Source organism: Balaenoptera musculus, chromosome X (assembly GCF_009873245.2).
Source record: "Balaenoptera musculus isolate JJ_BM4_2016_0621 chromosome X, mBalMus1.pri.v3, whole genome shotgun sequence".
NCBI classification, from domain to species: domain Eukaryota; kingdom Metazoa; phylum Chordata; class Mammalia; order Artiodactyla; family Balaenopteridae; genus Balaenoptera; species Balaenoptera musculus.
Window position 1 is genome coordinate 99,358,417 of NC_045806.1, and position 23,652 is coordinate 99,382,068.

A 23,652-nucleotide genomic window follows, 5' to 3' on the forward strand; every position below is an offset into this window, starting at 1 on the left:
TCGGGCAACTAATATCCCACATGCCTCGTGGTGTGGCCAAAAAAAAAAAAAAAAATGAGCGTAGTAGTTCTTTGACCCAAAAAGTACTGAGCCCCTGGAGTACTGAGCCTTTTTTCTGGAGTAGTTGAGTATCATTTATATCTATTGTTTTCAGGAAAAGATACTTTGGGGTTCCTTTCACTTCTGTCATTCTATATGGGGACAGTTAAAAGAAGCCTCTGTTTCATATGCCTTTGTCTTTAACCTAGTACTCGCTGCAATGAGGCACAGTAAGCACAGTGGAGTTTATTTCCCTGATATGTGTGTTCTTTTTTTCTTTTTTCTCATGATAGTGATATCTTATATTTATCTCTTTTGATACGTTTTTACTCTTGCCTTCTTAGCATCCATGTAAAATAGAATACATAAAAGTACCTATTGTACAGTTGGGCATACAAAGTGATGCACCCAAGATCACTCACCTACTCGTTGGTCATGCCAAGCCTAGAATTCTGGCTCTTATGCTCTCTGTTTCTATTGATTTCCAAAAGTAGCTCAGTAAATGTAAGGAAGAGCGGCGTATTTAGTTTGCTCCATTATGCTACAGACTTGTAACATTTCTTCTTGACACTGGAAGTTGTAAATATGCTATCTACCTAAAAATTAATGTTTTTCTTGGATAAATCTGTTTGGTGCACTTGATTAGTGGAATATCAATATGGGTGTTACAACATTTAACTTCTGCTTAGAATTTTTGAGAGTAGATTGTAGGGGAGGAAAAAAATTTCCTCTACCCTCTTAGGTTCTGTGGCTGGGAACTACGAAATAACCTAACAAAAGACAGATTAAGAGGAGAAACGGTTTATTACGTATGCATATGGAGGCCTTCCTAGAGGAATAGTGAAGACCCAAAGAAGCTGTTAGACCTAGGCACTTATATATCATTTTAACAAAGAGCAAGAAATTTGTGGAAAAGTGACAAGATAAAGAAAAAGAAGTTTAGGCTTTTAGGGGCGGTAAATTGTGGGAAGGTAAATCTACTGGGGGAAACTAATGGAAGATAAGGGTAATTTAGTAAGGTTCTGTTTAGGCAGATAAGATTGATTCTCCTCTTCCTGGTAAGGGAGAGGTGAGGGGGAGACACCTTCACAAAGGGCATTTTATGCTCTGCTTTCAGGTAGAAAGGGGGAGGGCAGAGACTTTTTCTTGTGTCTGTTTCCTCTTAGTTGCCTTCAGCTCAAAATAATCCTTAGGCAAAGGGGCATATTTGGGGGTGACATATTCTGATCCCCTTCAAAATCATTAGAGTCTAAAATGGATGAAAGGACTTAACTGTAAGGGAATGAGAGGGAATTTTTATGAAATTGTACATATGTGGTATTTATTAAAAATATGCACTGATTTAGATTTGGTTCAATCAACAAGCAATTTTTAAACGTCGACAGTGTGTTAGGCACTGAAAATATAAAGATGCAATGGATAATTCATACCAACGAGCAATGCATGGGAGAAGACAGACATCAACAATGATATTGCATTGGCCAAAAAGTGCCTTCAGTTTTTAAGTAAAAATAAAAGACACATTTTTCATTTTCACCAAGGACTTTATTGAACAACGTATTCACCCTTTTGTTCCACTACCTTCTGCCATTTTTCAGGCAACTTCATAATTCCGTCTTCCCAAAACTTTTTATCTTTTTGAGCAAAGAACTGTTCCAGGTGCCTTTTACAGTCTTCCAGGGAATTGAAATTTTTTCCTTTAACAGAATTTTGTAAAGACCTAAGTAAATGGAAATCCAAAGGCACAATGTCTGGTGAATATGGTGGATGAATCAGAACTTCCCAGCCAAGCCCTAACAGTTTTTGCCTGGTCATCAAAGAAACATACAGTCTTGCGTTATCCTGATGGAAGATTATGCATTTTCTGTTGACTAATTCTGGACGCTTTTCGTCGAGTGCTGCTTTCAGTTGGTCTGATTGGGAGCAGTACTTGTTGGAATTAATCGTTTGGTTTTCTGGAAGGAGCTCATAATAGAGGACTCCCTTCCAGTCCCACCATATACATAACATCACCTTGTTTGGATGAAGACCGGCCTTTGGTGTGGTTGGTGGTGGTTCATTTCGCTTGCCCCACGATCGCTTCCATTCCACATTATTGTACAGTATCCACTTTTCATCTCCTGTCACAATTTGTTTTAAAAACAGAACGTTTTCACTACGTTTAAGTAGAGAATTGCATGCAGAAATACTGTCAAGAATTTTTTTTCCGCTTAACTTACGTGGAACCCAAACATCAAAGCGATGAACATAATCAAACTGGTGCAAATGATTTTCAACGCTTGATTTGGATATTTTGAGTATGTCAGCTATCTCCCGCGTGGTATAACATTGATTGTTCTCAATAAATGTCTCAATTTCATCGCTATCAACTTCAACTGGTCTAGCCAACCTTGGAGCATCGACCAGCGAGAAATCTCTAGCACAAAACTTCGCAAACCACTCTTGACACGTTCGATCAGTCACAGCACCTTCTCCATACACTGCACAAATCCTTTTTTGCGTTTCGGTTGTGTTTTCACCTTTCTTGAAATAATAAAACATAATATGCCAAAAACGTTGCTTTTTTTCTTCCATCTTCAATATTAAAATGGCTACACAAAAATTCACCAATTTTGATAAGTCTTTTTTTAAATGCACGCTGATATGACAGCTGTCACATACAATCTAATAAAATTGTTTCAAATGAAGTTAAAGACAACTAAGTGCTACTAGAGCCATCTTATGGGAAAAACCAAACGAACCTTCTGGCCAACCCGATAATATATGCCCAAAACAGAATTAAGTATCATTTTCCCGAGAAAACCACTCCTTTGATGGTATGCATACTTGATATCAGTTCATTATTTAACACCCATACCATCTCCTGAGTTAGAAACTGTGATCACTTTTCACTCTCTCCTCTCCCTTCAGTGTCTGCTCATTTACCAGATCCTGCCCGCTTGGTCTCAGAAATGTCTTTGGAATCTGGCCATTTCTTTCATTTCCACTGTTACAATCCAGGCCTTTATCTCTTACTTGGACCACTATAGCTGTTCTCCCAGATTCCAGTCTTTTATCCATAGAATTATGGATAAAATTATGCCAGCAGAATTACTTTCCTGTAAAACAAATCTCATCATGTTACTCTCCTGTTTTAAGCACTCCTTTTGGCTCTCTTTTTTCCTATAGAATTAAGTCTAAATTCCTTAGATGACTCGGTCTTTCAGAGATCAGCCTGACCTCAGCTCTCATTGTTATTTCCCACCCTTCCCGCTCTCAGACCTTATGTTCTGAGCCACTTGGTTGTTCATGCCCCAACAAAAATGTCAGACCCTTTGTTGATTCCATGTACTTAACAATACATATGCAGTTCCCCTTTGCCTGGCAAATTCATTTAAGACTCATCTCCTCACTGAAGCATTCCTTGCTTCACCTAGTAATTTATTCATATGCTCCCTCACTGTTCCTATGGGTACTTTGCCCATAGTTCTGTTAAAAGCACTTACTGTATACTATATCAATTTATGTAACAACAGCTAACATTTTATGAGCCCTTACTATGTGCCATGTACTTTGCTAAGTACATTTTATGTCTTACTTCACCTCACAACAACCCTGGTAGTGTTGTGAAGTACTATTAAGAACCCTATTTTACAGATGAAGAAAATGCTTAGAGATATTGAGTAACACACCAGTTTCACACAGTTGGTAGATACAGCAACAGAATTAGAACCCAGCTCTGATCTGTCTTTAGAGCTTATGCCCTTAACCATTATGCTCCGCTAGTTGGCATCTGTAGGTCTGGCACTATGTCTTCATTTAGTCCACAAATATTTATTGAGTGTCTACTGTGTATTTATCATTGTTCTAAGAGTTGGGGATATAGTAGTGAACAGAAGAAACAAAAAAAAATCTATTGTTATGAAGCTTATTCTAGTGGTGGGAGACAGAAACAAAACAAGTAAATTTTGTAATATATTAGAAGGTGATAAATTTCGTGGAGAAAAATAAAGCAGATAAAGCGGGGTGACAGGAGGTAAATATGGTGGACAAGCAAAGCTTCACTGAGAAGTTGTCATTTGAGGAGAATCTGAAGGAGGTGAGAGAGGGATCATCTGGTTATCTGGAGGAGAAGAACATTCCAGGTGGAGGCGAGTGAAACTGTGATAAGGCAGGAGTCCTGGTATGTTCAGGAAATAGCACTGAGGCCTGGGTAGCTGGAGCCAGTGAGCAAGGAGATGAGTAGTAGAAAATGAAGTCACGGAGGTGTAGATGGGCCAGTCATAAGGTGTAGGCCACTGCAAGGACTTTGGCTTTTGCTCTGAGAAAGAAGCCAATGGAGGGTTTTTGAACAGAGAATGATAATCTGACATATTTTATTCTGGCTTTTAAATACTGAGAATAGATTATAAGCAGATAAGAAATATTTATTTTGGTATTTCAAGTAACATACCATATCTGGTATATAGTAAGTGTTAATAAATATCAAAAGGCTTACAAGTTTTCAAAGCAATCCAACTTTAAGTGACATTTTTAGATAATCTGGATATTTGGATATGGATTTGATATTTGATGATACAGATGGTATTTTTTTAGGTATGATAATGTAATGGTAGTTAAATTTAAAAGATTACTAGTTAGAGATACATATAGAATATTTACAGATAAAATGAATGATGTTTAGATTTTGCTTTAACTGCTCCAGCAAAAATAAGCAAATACATAAAAGTGGGAGGATTGAAAAAACAAGGTGAATAAAATGTTGATAATCATTAAAACAGGTGATGGATGCATGGGGTTCATTATACTGTCTACTTCTATGTATATTTGAAATGTTCATAATAAAGTTTTATATATACATTATATTTACATAGAGATATAAATATCTCTCTACATATAGATATCTATTCAGAGAGATATAGATATAGATAAAATATATAACATTTCGCTTGGTAATTCTCCCTTTAAAAATCTATCATAAAGAAATGATCATGTATGCCCGAAGATGTAAGAGGATTTTCATATTAATGTTCTCACAGTAGCTAAAATTTAAACAAACTGAATTTTTAATAGTTGGAAAATAAAAACTATGGTATAATCCATACAGTATAATACTATGCAGTCCTTAAATTCTTTTCAAAGACTACTTGATGACATTTAAAATATTCTAAATAAATTGTAAAGTGAAAATAGAATGAAAAAATAGATATAATATCCTAATCTTGACTAAAGATATCTATAAATATTTATAGATTTTAAAATTTTAAAGAAATACACTAAATTATAACTAGTTATCACTAGCTGGTAGGGTTTTAGCTCATTTTTTTATTTGATTCTTTATACTTCTCTGTATTTCTAAAATTTTCTTTAATAAACTTACCTGATTTTATTAAGACAAACAACAGAAGATACTATAAAAGTCTATGGTTTAAGCCTTTTGACCCTTCTATTAGGATAAACAAATAATAAAATAGGGATAAAGGTTCACGCTCCAGGATGTTTGTTGAATTGCTATTTAGCAAAAAATTGGAAATGTCTAAATTACCAACAAATTGGAAATGATTAAATTATGGTGCATCCATATGCAGCTAGTAAATGTTTCCAAAGAGTGAAATACAGAAAGTGCTCATGTAAAATAAAAAGGAAGATACTGAATCATGTGTACAATGTGATTTCAATTATGTTTTTAAAAAATGAAAGATTGAAGATGGCCAAAATTTTAGCAGATTATAGGTGGTTTTAATTTTAGTTTTTCTACTTTCTGTGTTTTCTGAATTGTCTATACTGAGCATGTATATTACTTTATAATCAAAAATACATTATTTAAGTATTTTGAAAATATGTAGAGTACAATGAAAAGAAAATGGATGATTAAGGAGGAAAAAAAAGATCTGGGATCACAGCTAGGGGAAATATGCTGAGGAGTTAATGAAATGAAAATGATTATTAAACAAAAAGTTGAATTTTATGTAACAGGGCAAGAAGCCTGTTTAGTTTTGTCTTCCAGCAGTGCTCACTAATCTAGCAGTAAAATTAGGGGAAGTACCTGTAATCGTCTAGGATTAGGAGTGTTTGGCAAAGGGTCAGGGCATCTGTGTTGCTGGTCTACCTCCACAGTGAATGTGAAGATGTTTTTATAAACCGTAAAGTTGTTAACAGATAGCAGTGGTAGTTTTTATCTATCCCCATGGCTACTGTCCTATTTAAGCCCTCATTATTCTTACTTAAACTTACTGACTGCTTTTCCTGCCCCGACTCTCTTTCCAAACCATCTTTTACATTATTGCCCAGCATTCTCTTTCTAAAGCCCCAGTCAGACTGTGTTATTTTTCCTTTTCAGAAACCTGTGTTGGCTCTCCATCACCTTAGAATGTCTGAATTTTTAAGCCACAAATCCAAGGCTCTTTATGATCTGGTCTCAAAGTACCTTTCTACCCTAATCCCCTGCTTTATCTCCATATACGTTTTTCTCCATCCTCATCATCCTACCTACCCTTCCCTAAATATGCAAGGCTTAGCTAACATTCCGTATTTTTGCTCAAGTGACATCCTCTAAAACATTTGAGGAACAACCTCTGGACTTACAGTTAGATGACTTGTACCTTTGCTTTGGTTCTGCTGTTTACAGGTGGCTGCGTGACTTTTAATATGTTATTTTGACCTCTTTGATTCTCAGTTTTTTTTCTTAATTTCTTCATCCTCATAATGGTAATACCTACCTCACAGAGTCGTTAGGATTTATTCAGGTAATGAATACAAAAGCATGTTGTAAACTAAATGCACGGCACACATGTATGGCATTATTTTCTACCTACCTCTACCTGTCAGGATGCTTTTGACTTCAAATAACAGAAATCCAACTGAAAATGGCTTAACAATGAGGAAGCCAGTCTGGAGGTAAGGCGGCTCTAGGGTTGGTTAATTCAGCAGCTCAGTAGTGTCATCAGGAACACGAGGTCCTTCCATCCTCTTGCTTTGCTGTTCTTTATCTATTGTTCTCCTGGGCTTGGTCCCCTCATGGTAGTAAGATGACTACTACTGTCTTAGGTGTCACATGCAGACAACAATGTTCAGAGGCAGGAAAGAGGAAGGTCCCTTTAGTATACCCCCTTTTAAGAGTGAGGAAATCTTTCTAGAAGCCTCCCCTATCACCTCATCCCCCAGATGGACTTGCCTTCATGTCTATTTGATGAAAATTATAGCATATGCCCATGCCTAAGCCAGTCATCACTGGAAAGGGGAGTGAGCTCATCTTAATTAGCTTAGACCAATCGTGATCACCCCCTGGTGCTGGCTCCCACCTCTCCTAAAGGAAGAGATGCTCAAAAAAGGACAAAGTGGGGTCTCTGTTAGGGAGGGAAAGATTGTGATAGCACGATGTCTTCAGGGATGATCCTGGTTTATTAGGACAAGGAGGTGAGGAAGTAATAAGTAGTAGATTCAACATAAAGGGGAGTCAGCTTTTAGTGGATCAAGATTTCAATCAGGCATCATATAAAATGATGAGAGAACAAATGGGGTGGGAAGAGTATGAAGCTTTTGTTTTTCTAGTTTTAACATTTGTTTTCATGTCTAAATAGGTATGCAGTGGAGCTGATGAAGACCCAGATGATAAAAATGCACCATTTCGACAACGGCCGTTTTGCAAATATAAAGGACATACTGCTGATCTCCTTGATCTTTCATGGTCTAAAGTAAGACATTCTTTTTTTTTGGCTGCGTTGGGTCTTCGTTTCTGTGCACGGGCTTTCTCTAGTTGCGGCGAGCAGGGGCCACTCTTCGTTGCGGTGCATGGGCCTCTCTTGTTGCGGAGCACAGGCTCTAGGCGCAGAGGCTTCAGTAGTTGCAGCATGTGGGCTTAGTAGTTTTGGCACACGGGCTTAGTTGCTCCATGGCATGTGGGATCTTCCCGGACCAGGGATCGAACACATGTCCCCTGCATTGGCAGGTGGATTCTTAACCACTGCGCCACCATAGAAGTCCTAAAGTAAGAAATTCTTATTTGAATTTTGTATTCTATGTAACTATTTTAGGATAAAAACAAATGTTTTATTTGTATGATTGTCACAGTCAGGTGTTTGAATGTTTGTATATACTTTGTGGGAGTTACAAATTAATCAAAGTTAAAAAAGAGAAACGTCAGATTAGGCTAATAAGAAAATGTTTATATTACTTAACAGCTTCTATCTGGATCTGTCTATATACTTGTATTTGCTTCTTTTATAAAATAGTTTTACAAAGTAACTAGCCTCAGCAAAATGGATATGACTTCAGCTACAAAGGTGAAGTCTGACCTATCTAATCAAGACTGTTTTGGGGATAATCTGCTACATTCATGAAATTATTAATTTAGGTTTAATAATTATATTCTGCAGATCAATGGTAAGTCTTCATTTTGTAATTTTTTTTTCCTTAGAGCAAAATTTAAAAGTAGAGGGGCTATTTTGCCACCAATCAAATATCTTAGAAGTTTGCAAAATTTTTAAGAGATATTTTAAATTTTATTTAAGGTGTTTGAAGCATGAAGCAGTTTTTGGAATTTTTGCATGATTCCTTACACTTTCTTTGTATTAAAATTTGTCAGTAATCAAAATCTAAAATATATTAAGAATTTGTGGGGGAAAGTAATATTTAAAAGCTTTAAATTGAGAAAAGTCATCTGAGTTAGCAAAATACTAGCAAGGATACCGGTGATGCCCATATATTTTAACTATATCACGAAGATATCACTAGTATATATTGGCAAGTCAGCCTTTCCCTGAGCTCCAGCTTTGAATCACTCCATTTATGAATTATGTTCCTATCATATTTGTTTAGATGTTATGGGTGCATTTCATAACGTTTTTCTCTAACCTCCTGGAACAAGCTTGGGCCTCACCTGGTAGTCTGGTTTTGAATTGAGCCCCAGTTGTATCTTTGTACTCTCTCCCCACCCTGTGTGAAATCTGAGTTGTCGGAAGATGGAAATTTAAAGTGTCCTTAATCTGATAATCGTATTCATCTAGAATAAGAAGTACAAAGCACCTAATTGGGAACCCTGCACTCATTTACTTTCTTAAAGCAAACCAATATTTTTTGTGAAATGTAACACCAACTGAAGATATTAATTCTCCATCGATCACTGTATCAGTCAGTGTTCTCCAGAGTAACAGAACCAAGAGGAAATACGTACATAGGAGGTTTATTTTAAGGAATTGGCTCACACAGTTGTTGGGGCAGGCAAATTTGAAATTTGTAAGGCAGGCATTGAAAACTCAGCCGGAGTCACACTGAAGTTTTTTGGGGTTTTTTTCCCAGCTTTATCGAGATGTAATTAAAACATTGTGTAAGTTTAAGGTGTACACAGTGATGATTTGATATACTTACATATTGGGAAATGATTACTACAATAAGCGTAATTAACACATTCATCACCATAAATAGTTACCTTTTTTTTGTGGTGAGAACATTTAAGATCTACTCTCTTAGCGACTTGCAAGTATATAATGCAGCGTTGTTAACTCTAGTCACCTTGTTGTACATTCATGCTGGAGTCTTAAGGCAGAATTTCTTCTCCAGGAAACCTCAGTTTTTGTTCTTAAGGCCTTCATCTGTCTGTGTGCTCTTTTCTTAAACTTTCTTTTTTACTTAACTGTTTATCTATGTACATTTCTACGTCTTATTGGCAACAAGACTCTAAGCACCGCAAGAGTAGGGATCAGCTCTTACTTCACTGTTGTTTCTCTTCAGTATCTAGCACAGTTGATGTTTATAGTGGGTTTTCTGTTTGTTGAAGACTTATTTTGTGCCACGTAATAAGAATTACCTTGTTAATACTGAAAATAACAGTGCTGTGAGGTAGTTGATATTCCATACTGTGGATTAGAGACTGGGCCTCTGACCCATCCAAGATCACAAAACTAGTTATAGGTAGAACTTAGATCTGAATCTAATTTTTTTGACTGGTAAGATCATGCTTGGATCAAGAAAGCTATTTAATTTCATTTATTTAATAAGTATGTATTTTTGGATTGGGTTGTTTGTTTTTTTAATATTGAGCTGCATGAACTGTTTATATATTTTGGAGATTAATCCTTTGTCCGTTGATTCGTTTGCAAATATTTTCTCCCATTCTGAGGGTTGTCTATTCGTCTTGCTTGTACTTTCCTTTGATGTGCAAAATCTTTTAAGTTTCATTAGGTCCCATTTGTTTAGTTTTGTTTTTATTTTCATTTCTCTAGGAGGTGGATCAAAAAAGATCGTGCTGTGATTTCTGTCAAAGAGTGTTCTTCCTATGTTTTCCTCTAAGAGTTTTATAGTGTCTGGCCTTACATTTAGGTCTTTAATCCATTTTGAGTTTATTTTTGTGTATGGTGTTAGGGAGTGTTCTAATTTCATTCTTTACATGTAGCTGTCCAGTTTTCCCAGCACCACTTATTGAAGAGGCTGTCTTTTCTCCATTGTATATTTTTGCCTCCTTTATCAAAAGTAAGGTGACCATATGTGCGTGGGTTTCTCTCTGGGCTTTCTATCCTGTTCCATTGATCTATGTTTCTTTTTTTGTGCCAGTACCATACTGTCTTGATAACTGTAGCTTTGTAGTATAGTCTGAAGTCAGGGAGCCTGATTCCTCCAGCTCCGTTTTCTTTCTCAAGATTGCTTTGGCTATTTGGGGTCTTTTGTGTTTCCACACAAATGGTGAAATTTTTTGTTCTAGTTCTGTGAAAAATGCCATCGGTAGTTTGATAGGGATTGCACTGAATCTGTAGATTGCTTTGGGTAGTATAGTCATTTTCACAATATTGATTCTTCCAATGCAAGAACATGGTATATCTCTCCATCTGTTGGTAACATCTTTAATTTCTTTCATCAGTGTCTTACAGTTTTCTTCATACAGGTCTTTTGTCTCCCTAGGTAGGTTTATTCCTAGGTATTTTATTCTTTTTGTTGCAGTGGTAAATGGGAGTGTTTCCTTAATTTCTCTTTCAGATTTTTCATCATTAGTGTGTAGGAATGCAAGAGATTTCTGTGTGTTAATTTTGTATCCTGCTACTTTACCAAATTCATTGTTTAGCTCTAGTAGTTTTCTGGTGGCATCTTTAGGATTCTCTATGTATAGTATCATGTCATCTGCAAACAGTGACAGTTTTACTTCTTCTTTTCCAATTTGTATTCCTTTTATTTCTTTTTCTTCTCTGACTGCCGTGGCTAGGACTTCCAAAACTATGTTCAATAATAGTGGTGAGAGTGGACATCCTTCTCTTGTTCCCGATCTTAGAGGAAATGCTTTCAGTTTTTCACCATTGAGAATGATGTTTCCTGTGGGTTTATCGTATATGGCCATTATTATGTTGAGGTAGGTTCCCTCTATGCCCACTTTCTGGAGAGTTTTTATCATAAATGGGTGTTGAATTTTGTCAAAAGCTTTTTCTGCATCTATTGAGATGATCATATGGTTTTTCTTCTTCAGTTTGTTAATATGGTGTATCACATTGATTGGTTTGCGTATATTGAAGAATCCTTGCATCCCTGTGATAAATCCCACTTGGTCATGGTGTATGATCCTTTTAATGTGTTGTGGGATTCGGTTTGCTAGTATTTTGTTGAGGATTTTTGCATCTATATTCATCAGTGATATTGGTCTGTAATTTTCTTTTTTTGTAGTATCTTTGTCTGGTTTTGGTATCAGGGTGATGGTGGCCTCATAGAATGAGTTTGGGAGTGTTCCTTCCTCTGCAACTTTTTGGAAGAGTTTGAGAAGGATGGGTGTTAGCTCTTCTCTAAATGTTTGATAGAATTCACCTGTGAAGCCATCTGGTCCTGGACTTTTGTTTGTTGGAAGAGTTTTAATCACGGTTTCAATTTCATTACTTGTGATTGGTCTGTTCATATTTTCTATTTCTTCCTGGTTCAGTCTTGGAAGGTTATACCTTTCTAAGAATTTGTCCATTTCTTCCAGGTTGTCCATTTTATTGGCATAGAGTTGCTTGTAGTAGTCTCTTAGGATGCTTTGTATTTCTGCGGTGTCTGTTGTAACTTCTCCTTTTTCATTTCTAATTTTAATGATTTGAGTCCTCTCCCTCTTTTTCTTGATGAGTCTGGCTAATGGTTTATCAATTTTGTTTATCTTCTCAAAGAACCAGCTTTTAGTTTTATTGATCTTTGCTATTGTTTTCTTCGTTTCTATTTCGTCTATTTCTGCTCTGATCTTTATGATTTCTTTCCTTCTACTAACTTTGGGTTTTGTCTGTTCTTCTTTCTCTAGTTCGTTTAGGTGTAAGGTTAGATTGTTTATTTGAGATGTTTGTTGTTTCTTGAGGTAGGATTGTATTGCTATAAACGTCCCTCTTAGAACTGCTTTTGCTGCATCCCATAGGTTTTGGATCGTTGTGTTTTCATTGTCATTTGTCTCTAGGTATTTTTTGATTTCCTCTTTGATTTCTTCAGTGATCTCTTGGTTATTTAGTAACGTGTTGTTTAGCCTCCATGTGTTTGTCTTTTTTACGCTTTTTTCCCTGTAATTGATTTCTAGTCTCATATCATTGTGGTCAGAAAAGATGCTTGATATGATTTCAGTTTTCTTTAATTTAGTGAGGCTTGATTTGTGACCCACGATGTGATCAATCCTGGAGAATGTTCTGTGCACACTTGAGAAGAAAGTGTAATCTGCTGTTTTTGGATGGAATGTTTGAATGATCTGTCCATTGGTTTAAGTGAGGTGTTAAAGTCCCCCACTATTATTGTGTTACTGTCGATTTCCTCTTTTATAGCTGTTAGCAGTTGCCTTATGTGTTGAGGTGCTCCTATGTTGGGTGCATGTATATTTATAATTGTTATACCCTCTTCTTGGATTGATCCCCTGATCATTATGTAGTGTACTTCCTTGTCTTTTGTAACATTCTTTATTTTAAAGTCTATTTTATCTGATGTGAGTATTGCTACTCCAGCTTTCTTTTGATTTCCATTTGCATGGAATATCTTTTTCCATCCCCTCACTTTCAGTCTGTATGTGTCCCTAGGTCTGAAGTGGGTCTCTTGTAGACAGCATATATATGGGTCTTGTGTTTGTATCCATTCAGCAAGCCTGTGTCTTTTGGTTGGAGCATTTAATCCATTCACGTTTAAGGTGATTATCGATATGTATGTTCCTATGACCATTTTCTTAATTGTTTTGGGTTTGTTTTTGTAGGGCCTTTTCTTCTCTTGTGTTTCCCACTTAGAGAAGTTCCTTTAGCATTTGTTGTAGAGCTGATTTGGTGGTGCTGAATTCTCTTAGCTTTTGCTTATCTGTAAAGCTTTTAATTTCTCCATCGAGTCTGAATGAGATCCTTGCCGGGTAGAGTAATCTTGGTTGTAGGTTCTTCCCTTTCATCACTTTAAGTATATTATGCCACTCCCTTCTGGGTTGTAGAGTTTCTGCTGAGAAATCAGCTGTTAACCTTATGGAAGTTCCCTTGTATGTTATTTGTCGTTTTTCCCTTGCTGCTTTCAATAGTTTTTCTTTGTCTTTAATTTTTGCCAAGTTGATTACTATGTGTCTTGGCGTGTTTCTCCTTGGGTTTATCCTGTATGGGACTCTCTGCGCTTCCTTGACTTGCGTGGCTATTTCCTTTCCCATGTTAGGGAAGTTTTTGACTATAATCTCTTCAAATATTTTCTCTGGTCCTTTCTCTCTCTCTTCTCCTTCTGGGACCCCTATAATGCAAATGTTGTTGTGTTTAATGTTGTCCCAGAGGTCTCTTAGGCTGTCTTCATTTCTTTTCATTCTTTTTTCTTTGTTCTTTTCCGCAGCAGTGAATTCCACCATTCTGTCTTCCAGGTCACTTATCCGTTCTTCTGCCTCAGTTATTCTGCTATTGATTCCTTCTAGTGTATTTTTTATTTCAGTTATTCTATTGTTCATCTCTGTTTGTTTGTTCTTTAATTTTTCTAGGTCTTTGTTAAACATTTCTTGTATCTTCTCGATCTTTGCCTCCATTCTTTTTCTGAGGTCCTGGATCATCTTCACTATCATTATTCTGAATTCTTTTTCTGGAAGGTTGCCTGTCTCCAGTTCATTTAGTTGTTTTTCTGGGGTTTTATCTTGTTCCTTCATCTGGTACATAGCCCTCTGCCTTTTCATCTTGTCTACTTTCTGTGAATGTGGTTTTTGTTCCACAGGCTGCAGGATTGTAGTTCTTCTTGCTTCTGCTGTCTGCCCTCTGGTGGATGAGGTTATCTGAGAGGCTTGTGCAAGTTTCCTGATGGGAGGGACTGGTGGTGGGTAGAGCTGGCTGTTGCTCTGGTGGGCAGAGCTCAGTAAAACTTTTATCCACTTGTCTGCTGATGGGTGGGGCTGGGTTCCCTCCCTGTTGGTTGTTTGGCCTGAGGCGACCCAACACTGGAGCCTACCCGGGGTCTTTGGTGGCGCTAATGGCAGACTCTGGGAGGGCTCACGCCAAGGAGGACTTCCCAGAACTTCTGCTGCCAGTGTCCTTGTCCTCACGGTGAGACACAGCCACCCCCTGCCTTTTCAGGTGACCCTCCAACACTAGCAGGTAGGTCTGGTTCAGTCCCCTATGGGGTCACTACTCCTTCCCCTGGGTCCTGATGTGCACAGTATTTTGTGTGTGCCCTCCAAGAGTGGAGTCTCTGTTTGTCCCAGTCCTGTCAAAGTCCTGCAATCAAATCCCGCTAGCTTTCAAAGTCTGATTCTCTAGGAAATCCTCCTCCCATTGCTGGACCCCCAGGTTTGGAAGCCTGACGTGGGGCTCAGAACCTTCACTCCAGTGGGTAGACTTCTGTGGTATAAGAGTTCTCCAGTTTGTGAGTCACCCACCCAGCAGTTATGGGATTTGATTTTATTGTGATTGCACCCCTCCTACCGTCTCACTGTGGCTTCTCCTTTGTCTTTGGATGTTGGGTATCTTTTTTGGTGAGTTCCAGCGTCTTCCTGTCGATGATTGTTCAGCAGTTAGTTGTGATTCCGGTGTTCTTGCAAGAGGGAGTGACCTACAAAATCTGGTTTCGTGCCCCGGCACCCGGCAGGGCCGAGCACCTGGGAATCCTATCCCCTTATGTATCCAGCTGGAAATTTTTGACAGATAGATGTTTGGTTTCTGGGTGATGGGCCATCATAATGCCTAAATCAGTTACACTACCCTCTTCTAGCTTTGAAAATTCTATGATCTATTCTGAGACATTTGACAGTTTCTATTCTCTAATTTTCTTGCCTAAGGTGTGACTGGTGCACAATAACTTTTCATTTCCATGCTGTGTTATAGGATAATCTTTTTGAAGGCATTTTAAGTGACAGGGAATTCATGTGAGTTAAAATTCACCAGTGTTATCAATATGAAAATAACTGAAGTGACGATCAAATGAATAGATGCCTTACATTCATAGCTAACTTATAGTATATGCAGGCTCCAACAGCCAAGGCACACCTTAGTCCTCTGTTGGCATCTGGCAGATTTCTTTCAACAGAAGTCATAAGATTCATCCTCATTTCAGAATAGGTAATGTGAAAAAGTCTTAGAATCAAAGAAATATGGCATTTAACTATTTGGAAAAAAATGGAATTGTCCAAGTGAATTGGATATCTTTGTGCTTTCTGATGCTGCGTATAACAATAGTAATGACAAAACTATTGAGATACCTAAAACTAAAAGTTCACTTTTATGGTGTAAGTATTTTTTTTCATATGGTGATAAAATAATCAATGTCAATTTCTCCGTAGAACTACTTTCTGCTTTCTTCTTCAATGGATAAAACAGTCAGGTTATGGCACATTTCCAGAAGAGAATGCCTTTGCTGTTTTCAGCATATAGATTTTGTCACTGCCATAGCTTTCCATCCAAGAGTAAGTATTTACATGTTTTTTTGTTATGCTACGAGGAAGGTGAGGGAACCAGGTTTCTCTGGAGGGTAACTGGACTACAGGAAAAAAATTATTAGTATCCACATAGTTAAGAGCAACTTAATTTAGTGTTTCATTCTGCTTTAAAAATAAGAAAGGAAATAAATATTGTGCTAATCTTCATTAGAAGAGCTGGAAATATTATAGTCTAAATATGACAGTGAAAAGTCATCCCAAATCTTTAATAAGACCTGCAGGGTATAAATAAAGAAATAAACTATCCTATTAAAGAGGAGAGAGGTTGGAGACAGTGGAAGAAGAAAAGACGGCAGGTAAATAAATGAGAAAGGGAAGCATATAGGCAGGAATAGTTGTAGGAGGGTCAGGAAGGGAAGAGACAAAGAGGAAAAGGTTGAAAGAGGCAAAGACCAAAATTCATTACAAATTAGACTGAATTCCTATTTCGGGTCTGAAAACATTGTTAATCTTGAGATCCCTTCATACTCATTTTCAGTGTAGAAAATCCTTTAATATCTTTCCTCTAGAAAGAATTTCGTATGATTTCAACTAAAGGAGAAAAATCTACTGTCATGGACTCCAGACCTATCTTATGCCCTTATAGGATAGAGCCACCAAATGCATGAGGCTAGAGTAGTTTTACTTCTTTGCAGCTGTAAGCACAAGGGATGTCATGTGTTGGAGCTGCTTCACTAGCTAGGTTGAAATAAGTGGAGGGCTTGAGCTGACCCTCGTTGACTTTCCCTCCACTACATTTGTGTATGATTACATTTCCAATCATGTCCTCATCTCTATGTGTTTAGTACCCATTGTCTTTTTAATGCAACCTTTCAATTATATTGACATTTCTTTCTCTCCTTCCCCAAATTAAGAGAGAAGAATGACTTTTTTCTCTCAATATAATTTCCCTCCCTGGGCAGGCTTATAACATAGGCAGTAATAATTCTGAACCCTTAGAGAAGATTTTATTAAGAACTTTTGAAAATTAAAAATGCTTAATCTATGTTAATACTGTATCAGTTTTGACCATCAAGCTTTCGAGGCTTCTTTCTAAATAATACCCCCATCCTGTCACCTAAGGGTGCAACAAAAGGATAGATTTTACCCCTGTCAGCACCTGTGAGCAAAATCCCCCCACCTCTATTTTAACTATAATGTATCAAGATAGAAAGAGAGGGGTATTAGGTGGTAATAGTTATCTATGTAGTACTTTATTATTAAGGTTTCTGTTTAGTCAATAATTTTCCTATACTTTTATTTCGTTTTATTTTGGAAACTGAAAAGCCTTATTTCTAAAAATTCTACTGACCTGGAGAATTTATGAGAGGGGCTAGGGAAGAATGGGGTGGTGTTGACATTTTCCTAGGAAATATGACTCTATCAAATAATGTTACCTAGAAGAAAGGAAGCAGAGTTATAAAAGAAATAGCAAAATGAAGATACACACACATATATACACGTGTATATATGTATGTAAATAAAATTCTGAATTGTAAGACCAAGATGAAGTATTTTTATTTGTTCAGCCCTTCTGCTGGTAGACATTGAGTTGAGCCTACTGTACCATAGCCATAAAAATGCCTATTCTATGAAGGTTATCCTTGACGGGCTTGAGAAGTGGGTAAGAATAATAATCTTGAGTGGAGAAGAAAATCTGTTTCTTGTTTTGGCATCCCAATTATTTTATTTTCTTTTTAATTCTTATGTTACCAAAAATTAGAGCAGCTTCATGGTAGGCCTGGTTTAGTTTAGAACAGGGTTTCTAAACCTTGGCACTAATGGCATTTGGGGTTGGATAATTCTTTTTCGTAGAGAGAGGAAAGGCTGTCCTGTGCATTGTAGGCTGTTTAGCAGCATTCCTGGCCTCTACCCACTAGATGTCAGTAGCGCCCCACCCTCTAAATTGTGACAATCAAAACTGTCTCCAGACATTGCTAGATGTCTCCTGTGGGGCCAGGTTGCCCCCAGCTGAGAACCCCTGGTTTGAGATTGAGAATTTAAATAGTGAAGCAATTCTCTGCTAACAGGGTGTCAGAGTTCCAAAAATTGACTGGTTCTGTGGGCTAACTGGCATTAGTTACTCTTTTATCCATCTGTTACATGTATCCTAAGGAGGGTATGGGCAAATGTACCATTATAGGATAGTGTTTCCCAAAGTATGTTCCTTGAATTGCTAGCCCTGCTAGATGTCCCTACCTGACCCCAAAAAAAGTCGCCCGTTAAAGATTCAGAGTGCGTGTTAACTGAGAATCCTGTTTAACTTTCTGTAACTAAGAATTTCTCAAACTTATTTGACCACAGAACCCTTCTCCTACACAATATATACTCAAACACATTATCTATTAACATCTATACCTTGGGAAAAGCAGTTTAAGGATATGATAAAGTGATTAGAATGTCATTTCTCCAAAATGAATACTGAGGTTTCTAATTGTTGTTATTTTTAGTGACTGAAATAATGCTTACTTTAATACTTTTAAAATGAAATCTATATATGTTAACATTATTTCTAATAGACTTAATGTATTGATTTGCTAATGAGTTTTTCTTCATGTGATAAAATGAAAGCTTCCTCTTTCGTCACATTTTTAGGATGACAGGTATTTTCTAAGTGGGTCATTGGATGGAAAGCTCCGCCTTTGGAACATACCTGACAAAAAAGTGGCTTTGTGGAATGAAGTAGATGGTCAAACAAAATTGATCACAGCTGCAAATTTCTGTCAGAATGGCAAATATGCAGTGATTGGGACATATGATGGCAGGTGTATTTTCTATGATACAGAGGTAAATGACTGTCTTGTATAAATTACATACTTGAATACTTAGATACTTTTGTGGTTTGGAATAAGTTGGTGTATCCTCTCTGGGCTTTAACTGCCTTATCTGTAAATTGGGACAAATAATACCATGTTTGTCTGTGAGTTGCCTCAGATGATCTTTGAGTTTCTTTCTAATTCTGATCTTTTTAAATTGTGATTTTTTTTTTTTTTTAGCATTTGAAATACCACACACAGATACATGTCCGATCTACCAGAGGGCGCAACAAGGTTGGAAGAAAAATTACTGGCATTGAGCCTTTACCTGGAGAAAATAAGGTACTAGGTATTCAAAACCATCTGTCTCCACACTATATATAGACTCCTGAAAGTAAGTTCTTCATATCTTAGCTAAGAATATATTTCCTTTCCTATGGCATATTGCTTTTTCTAGTTTTGAGATATATTCTGTATGTGTCTAACACCCTTTTTTGGTTGTACCTTAGCACAGATTAAAAGATGGTATTTTTAACTTTTCCTTTGATTTGTTTTTAGATACTGGTAACTTCAAATGACTCCAGAATCAGACTATATGATCTTCGAGATCTGTCACTGTCCATGAAGTATAAGGGTTATGTGAACAGCAGCAGCCAGATCAAAGCAAGTTTCAGGTAAATTGGCAGAGGAAGTCCCAAAAGAGGTCACAACATTTCTCCCCTACTCCCATTTTTCCATTGATCTACGGCTTATGTTTATATGGTGTTGTTAGTTACTTTGCAGTTTTACAACTGGTGTCTCATATTATCTGTCATACTTACGTTATCCAGGTGTTTGGTAGAGTTTGAATTGCCCCTACTCTGCAGATGAAGAAACCAACACCCAGAAAATTAAGTAATTTGCCTAAAGTCACACTGGTAGTTGCAGAACCAGGATTAGAAGACCCAGCTCCAGAATTTGTGCTTTTGTACTTTCATGTATGCTTTCTAAGAGGAGATTTACCCCACCACCGCCCACCCCACCCCACCCCACCCATGGTCTTGATCCTTTTAGGTACAGAAGCTAATAAAGCATTTCGAGACCCTAAAGTACAGTGTCCTGTACTTACACCTTTGCATATCATTATTATTTGAACTGTTAATTTGGGATCTGCAGGCTCTCCTGAAATACCTACCTTTTCTTCCTTTATAGCCCTCCTTATTTCAGCTCTTTTCTTACCAGTTCTCCTTTCTTCTTGAATTACCCAGTAATTTAATTGGTAAAGTATTCTGCTTCTCTCTTTTATCTCTTAAGTAGGCACTCATCCCAGTGTGGGTTAACCCAGCAGGAGTTACCTAGAGCTTCAGTGAAAATACTAATGCCACTGGCCACCCATGTCAAACCTACACGTTCAGAACCTCTGGAGTGAGACTAGGAGTCTGTATTTCAACAAGTTCTCTTGGCTATTTTCTTAGGTGTCTCAAACTGGGAAGCTCTGGTAGACGGAAACCTAAAAAAAACCACAACTTTGATTTTTTTTTTTCCTTCTTCCCTAAATGTAGCCATGATTTTAGTTACCTCGTTAGTGGCTCAGAAGATAAGTATGTTTATATCTGGAGTACTTACCATGACTTAAGCAAGTTTACTTCAGTGAGGAGAGATCGTAATGACTTTTGGGAAGGTATTAAAGGTAAGTAAATGCCTACTTTTATGTGTCTTATAAGTGAATAAAGTTAAAATGGAGATGTATTATAAGTAAATTTGTATAGGCATTATTTCAGAGAGACAGTTTAGCAGTTTTAACTGCTTTCGCGTTGTATTGGCTTTGTTTGATTTTTCTATACCAAGGAAGAACTTATACTTGTCTAAAATTTGAGAAGTCATGCAATCTCAGAACTTGTATGTGGTTTTGTTTTTTTTTGTTTTTTTTTAACATCTTTATTGGAGTATAATTGCTTTACAATGGTGTGTTAGTTTCTGCTTTATAACAAAGCGAATCAGTTATACATATACATATATCCCCATATCTCTTCCCTCTTGCGTCTCCCTCCCACCCTCCCTATCCCACCCCTCTAGGTGGTCACAGAGCACCAAGCTGATCTCCCTGTGCTATGCGGCTGCTTCCCACTAGCTATCTGTTTTATATTTGGTAGAGTATATATGTCCATGCCACTCTCTCACTTCGTCCCAGCTTACCCTTCCCCCTCCCCGTGTCCTCAAGTCCATTCTCTATGTCTGCATCTTGATTCCTGTCCTTCCCCTAGGTTCTTCAGAACCATTTTTTTTAATTTTTAGATTCCATATATATGTGTTAGCATATGGTATTTGTTTTTCTCTTTCTGACTTATTTCACTCTGTATGACAGACTCTGGGTCCATCCACCTCACTACAAATAACTCAATTTCATTCCTTTCTATGGCTGAGTAATATTCCATTGTATATATGTGCCACATCTTCTTTATCCATTCATCTGTCGATGGACACTTAGGTTGCTTCCATGTCCTGGCTATTGTAAATAGAGCTGCAATGAACATTGTGGTACATGACACTTTTTGCATTATGGTTTTCTCAGGGTATATGCCCAGTAGTGGGATTGCTGGGTCATATGGTAGTTCTATTTTTAGTTTTTTAAGGAACCTCCATACTGTTCTCCATAGTGGCTGTATCAATTTACATTCCCATCAACAGTGAAAGAGGGTTCCCTTTTCTTCACACCCTCTCCAGCATTTATTGTTTGTAGATTTTTTGATGATGGCCATTCTGACTGGTGTGAGGTGATACCTCACTGTAGTTTGGATTTGCATTTCTCTAATGATTAGTGATGTTGAGCATCCTTTCATGTGTTTGTTGGCAATCTGTATATCTTCTTTGGAGAAATGCCTATTTAGGTCTTCTGCCCATTTTTGGATTGGGTTGTTTGTTTTTTTGATATTGAGCTACATGAGCTGCTTGTGAATTTTGGAGATTAGTCCTTTGTCAGTTTCTTCATTTGCAAATATTTTCTCCCATTCTGAGGGTTGTCTTTTGGTCTTGGTTATGGTTTCCTTTGCTGTGCAAAAGCTTTTAAGCTTCATTAGGTCCCGTTTGTTTATTTTTGTTTTTATTTCCATTTCTCTAGGAGGTGGGTCAAAAAGGATCTTGCTGTGATGTATGTCATAGAGTGTTCTGCCTGTGTTATCCTCTAAGAGTTTGATAGTGTCTGGCCTTACATTTAGGTCTTTAATCTATTTTGAGTTTATTTTTGTGTATGGTATTAGGGAGTGTTCTAATTTCGTTCTTTTACATGTAGCTATCCAGTTTTCCCAGCACCACTTATTGAAGAGGCTGTCTTTTCTCCATTGTATATTTTTGCCTCCTTTATCAAAAGTAAGGTGACCATATGTGTGTGGGTTTATCTCTAGGCTTTCTATCCTGTTCCATTGATCTATATTTCTGTTTTTGTGCCAGTACCATACTGTCTTGATGACTGTAGTTTTGTAGTATAGTCTGAAGTCCGGGAGCCTGATTCCTCCAGCTCCGTTTTTCTTTCTCAAGATTGCTTTGGCTATTCGGGGTCTTTTGTGTTTCCATACAAATTGTGACATTTTTTGTTCTAGTTCTGTGAAAAATGCCACTGGTAGTTTGATAGGGATTGCACTGAATCTGTAGATTGCTTTGGGTAGTATAGTCATTTTCACAATGTTGATTCTTCCAACCAAGAACATGGTATATCTCTCCATCTGTTTTGTATCATCTTTAATTTCTTTCATCAGTGTCTTATAGTTTTCTGCATACAGGTCTTTTGTCTCCTTAGGTAGGTTTATTCCTAGATATTTTATTCTTTTTGTTGCAATGGTAAATGGGAGTGTTTCCTTAATTTCTCTTTCAGATTTCTCATCATTAGTGTATAGGATTGCAAGAGATTTCTGTGCATTAATTTTGTATCCTGCTACTTTACCAAATTCATTGATTAGCTCTAGTAGTTTTCTGGTAGAGTCTTTAGGATTCTCTATGTATAGTATCATGTCATCTGCAGACAGTGACAGCTTTACTTCTTCTTTTCCGATTTGGATTCCTTTTCTTTCTTTTTCTTCTCTGATTGCTGTGGCTAAAACTTCCAAAACTATGTTGAATAATAGTGGTGAGAGTGGACATCCTTGTCTTGTTCCTGATCTTAGAGGAAATGGTTTCAGTTTTTCACCATTGAGAGCGATGTTGCCTGTGGGTTTGTCACATATGGCCTTTATTATGTTGAGGTAAGTTCCCTCTATGCCTACTTTCTGGAGGGCTTTTGTCATAAATGGGTGTTGAATTTTGTCGAAAGCTTTCTCTGCATCTATTGAGATGATCATATGGTTTTTCTCCTTCAGTTTGTTAATGTGGTGTATCATATTGATTGATTTGTGTATATTGAAGAATCCTTGCATTCCTGGGATAAACCCCACTTGATCATGTTGTATGATCCTTTTAATGTGCTGTTGGATTCTGTTTGCTAGTATTTTGTTGAGGATTTTTGCATCTATATTCATCAGTGATATTGGCCTGTAGTTTTCTTTCTTTGTGTCGTCTTTGTCTGGTTTTGGTATTAGGGTGATGGTGGCCTCGTAGAATGAGTTTGAGAGTGTTCCTCCCTCTGCTATATTTTGGAAGAGTTTGAGAAGGTTATGTGTTAGCTCTTCTTTAAATGTTTGATAGAATTCGCCTGTGAAGCCATCTGGTCCTGGGCTTTTGTTTGTTGGAAGATTTTTAATCACAGGTTCAATTTCAGTGCTTGTGATTGGTCTGTTTATATTTTCTATTTCTTCCTGGTTCAGTCTCGGAAGGTTGTGCTTTTCTAAGAATTTGTCCATTTCTTCCAGGTTGTCCATTTTATTCGCATAGAGTTGCTTGTAGTAATCTCTCATGATCGTTTGTATTTCTGCAGTGTCAGTGGTTACTTCTCCTTTTTCATTTCTAATTCTGTTGATTTGAGTCTTCTCCCTTTCTTTCTTGATGAGTCTGGCTTAGGGTTTATCAGTTTTGTTTGTCTTCTCAAAGAACCAGCTTTTAGTTTTATTGATCTTTGCTTTTGTTTCCTTCATTTCTTTT

General features: G+C 37.2%; 1 protein-coding gene across 1 annotated transcript in view; it reads left to right on the forward strand.

Annotated features, from left to right (window-relative positions):
* Positions 1-23,652, forward strand: part of WDR44 (WD repeat domain 44) — an 81,846-nt gene that overhangs the window by 52,954 nt on the left and 5,240 nt on the right. The window contains exons 13-18 of the mRNA XM_036839914.1: positions 7,599-7,712; positions 15,716-15,838; positions 18,446-18,637; positions 18,847-18,948; positions 19,165-19,280; positions 20,148-20,275. Of these exons, the coding sequence (XP_036695809.1) occupies positions 7,599-7,712; positions 15,716-15,838; positions 18,446-18,637; positions 18,847-18,948; positions 19,165-19,280; positions 20,148-20,275 (775 nt within the window). The remainder of the gene's footprint in view (positions 1-7,598; positions 7,713-15,715; positions 15,839-18,445; positions 18,638-18,846; positions 18,949-19,164; positions 19,281-20,147; positions 20,276-23,652) is intronic.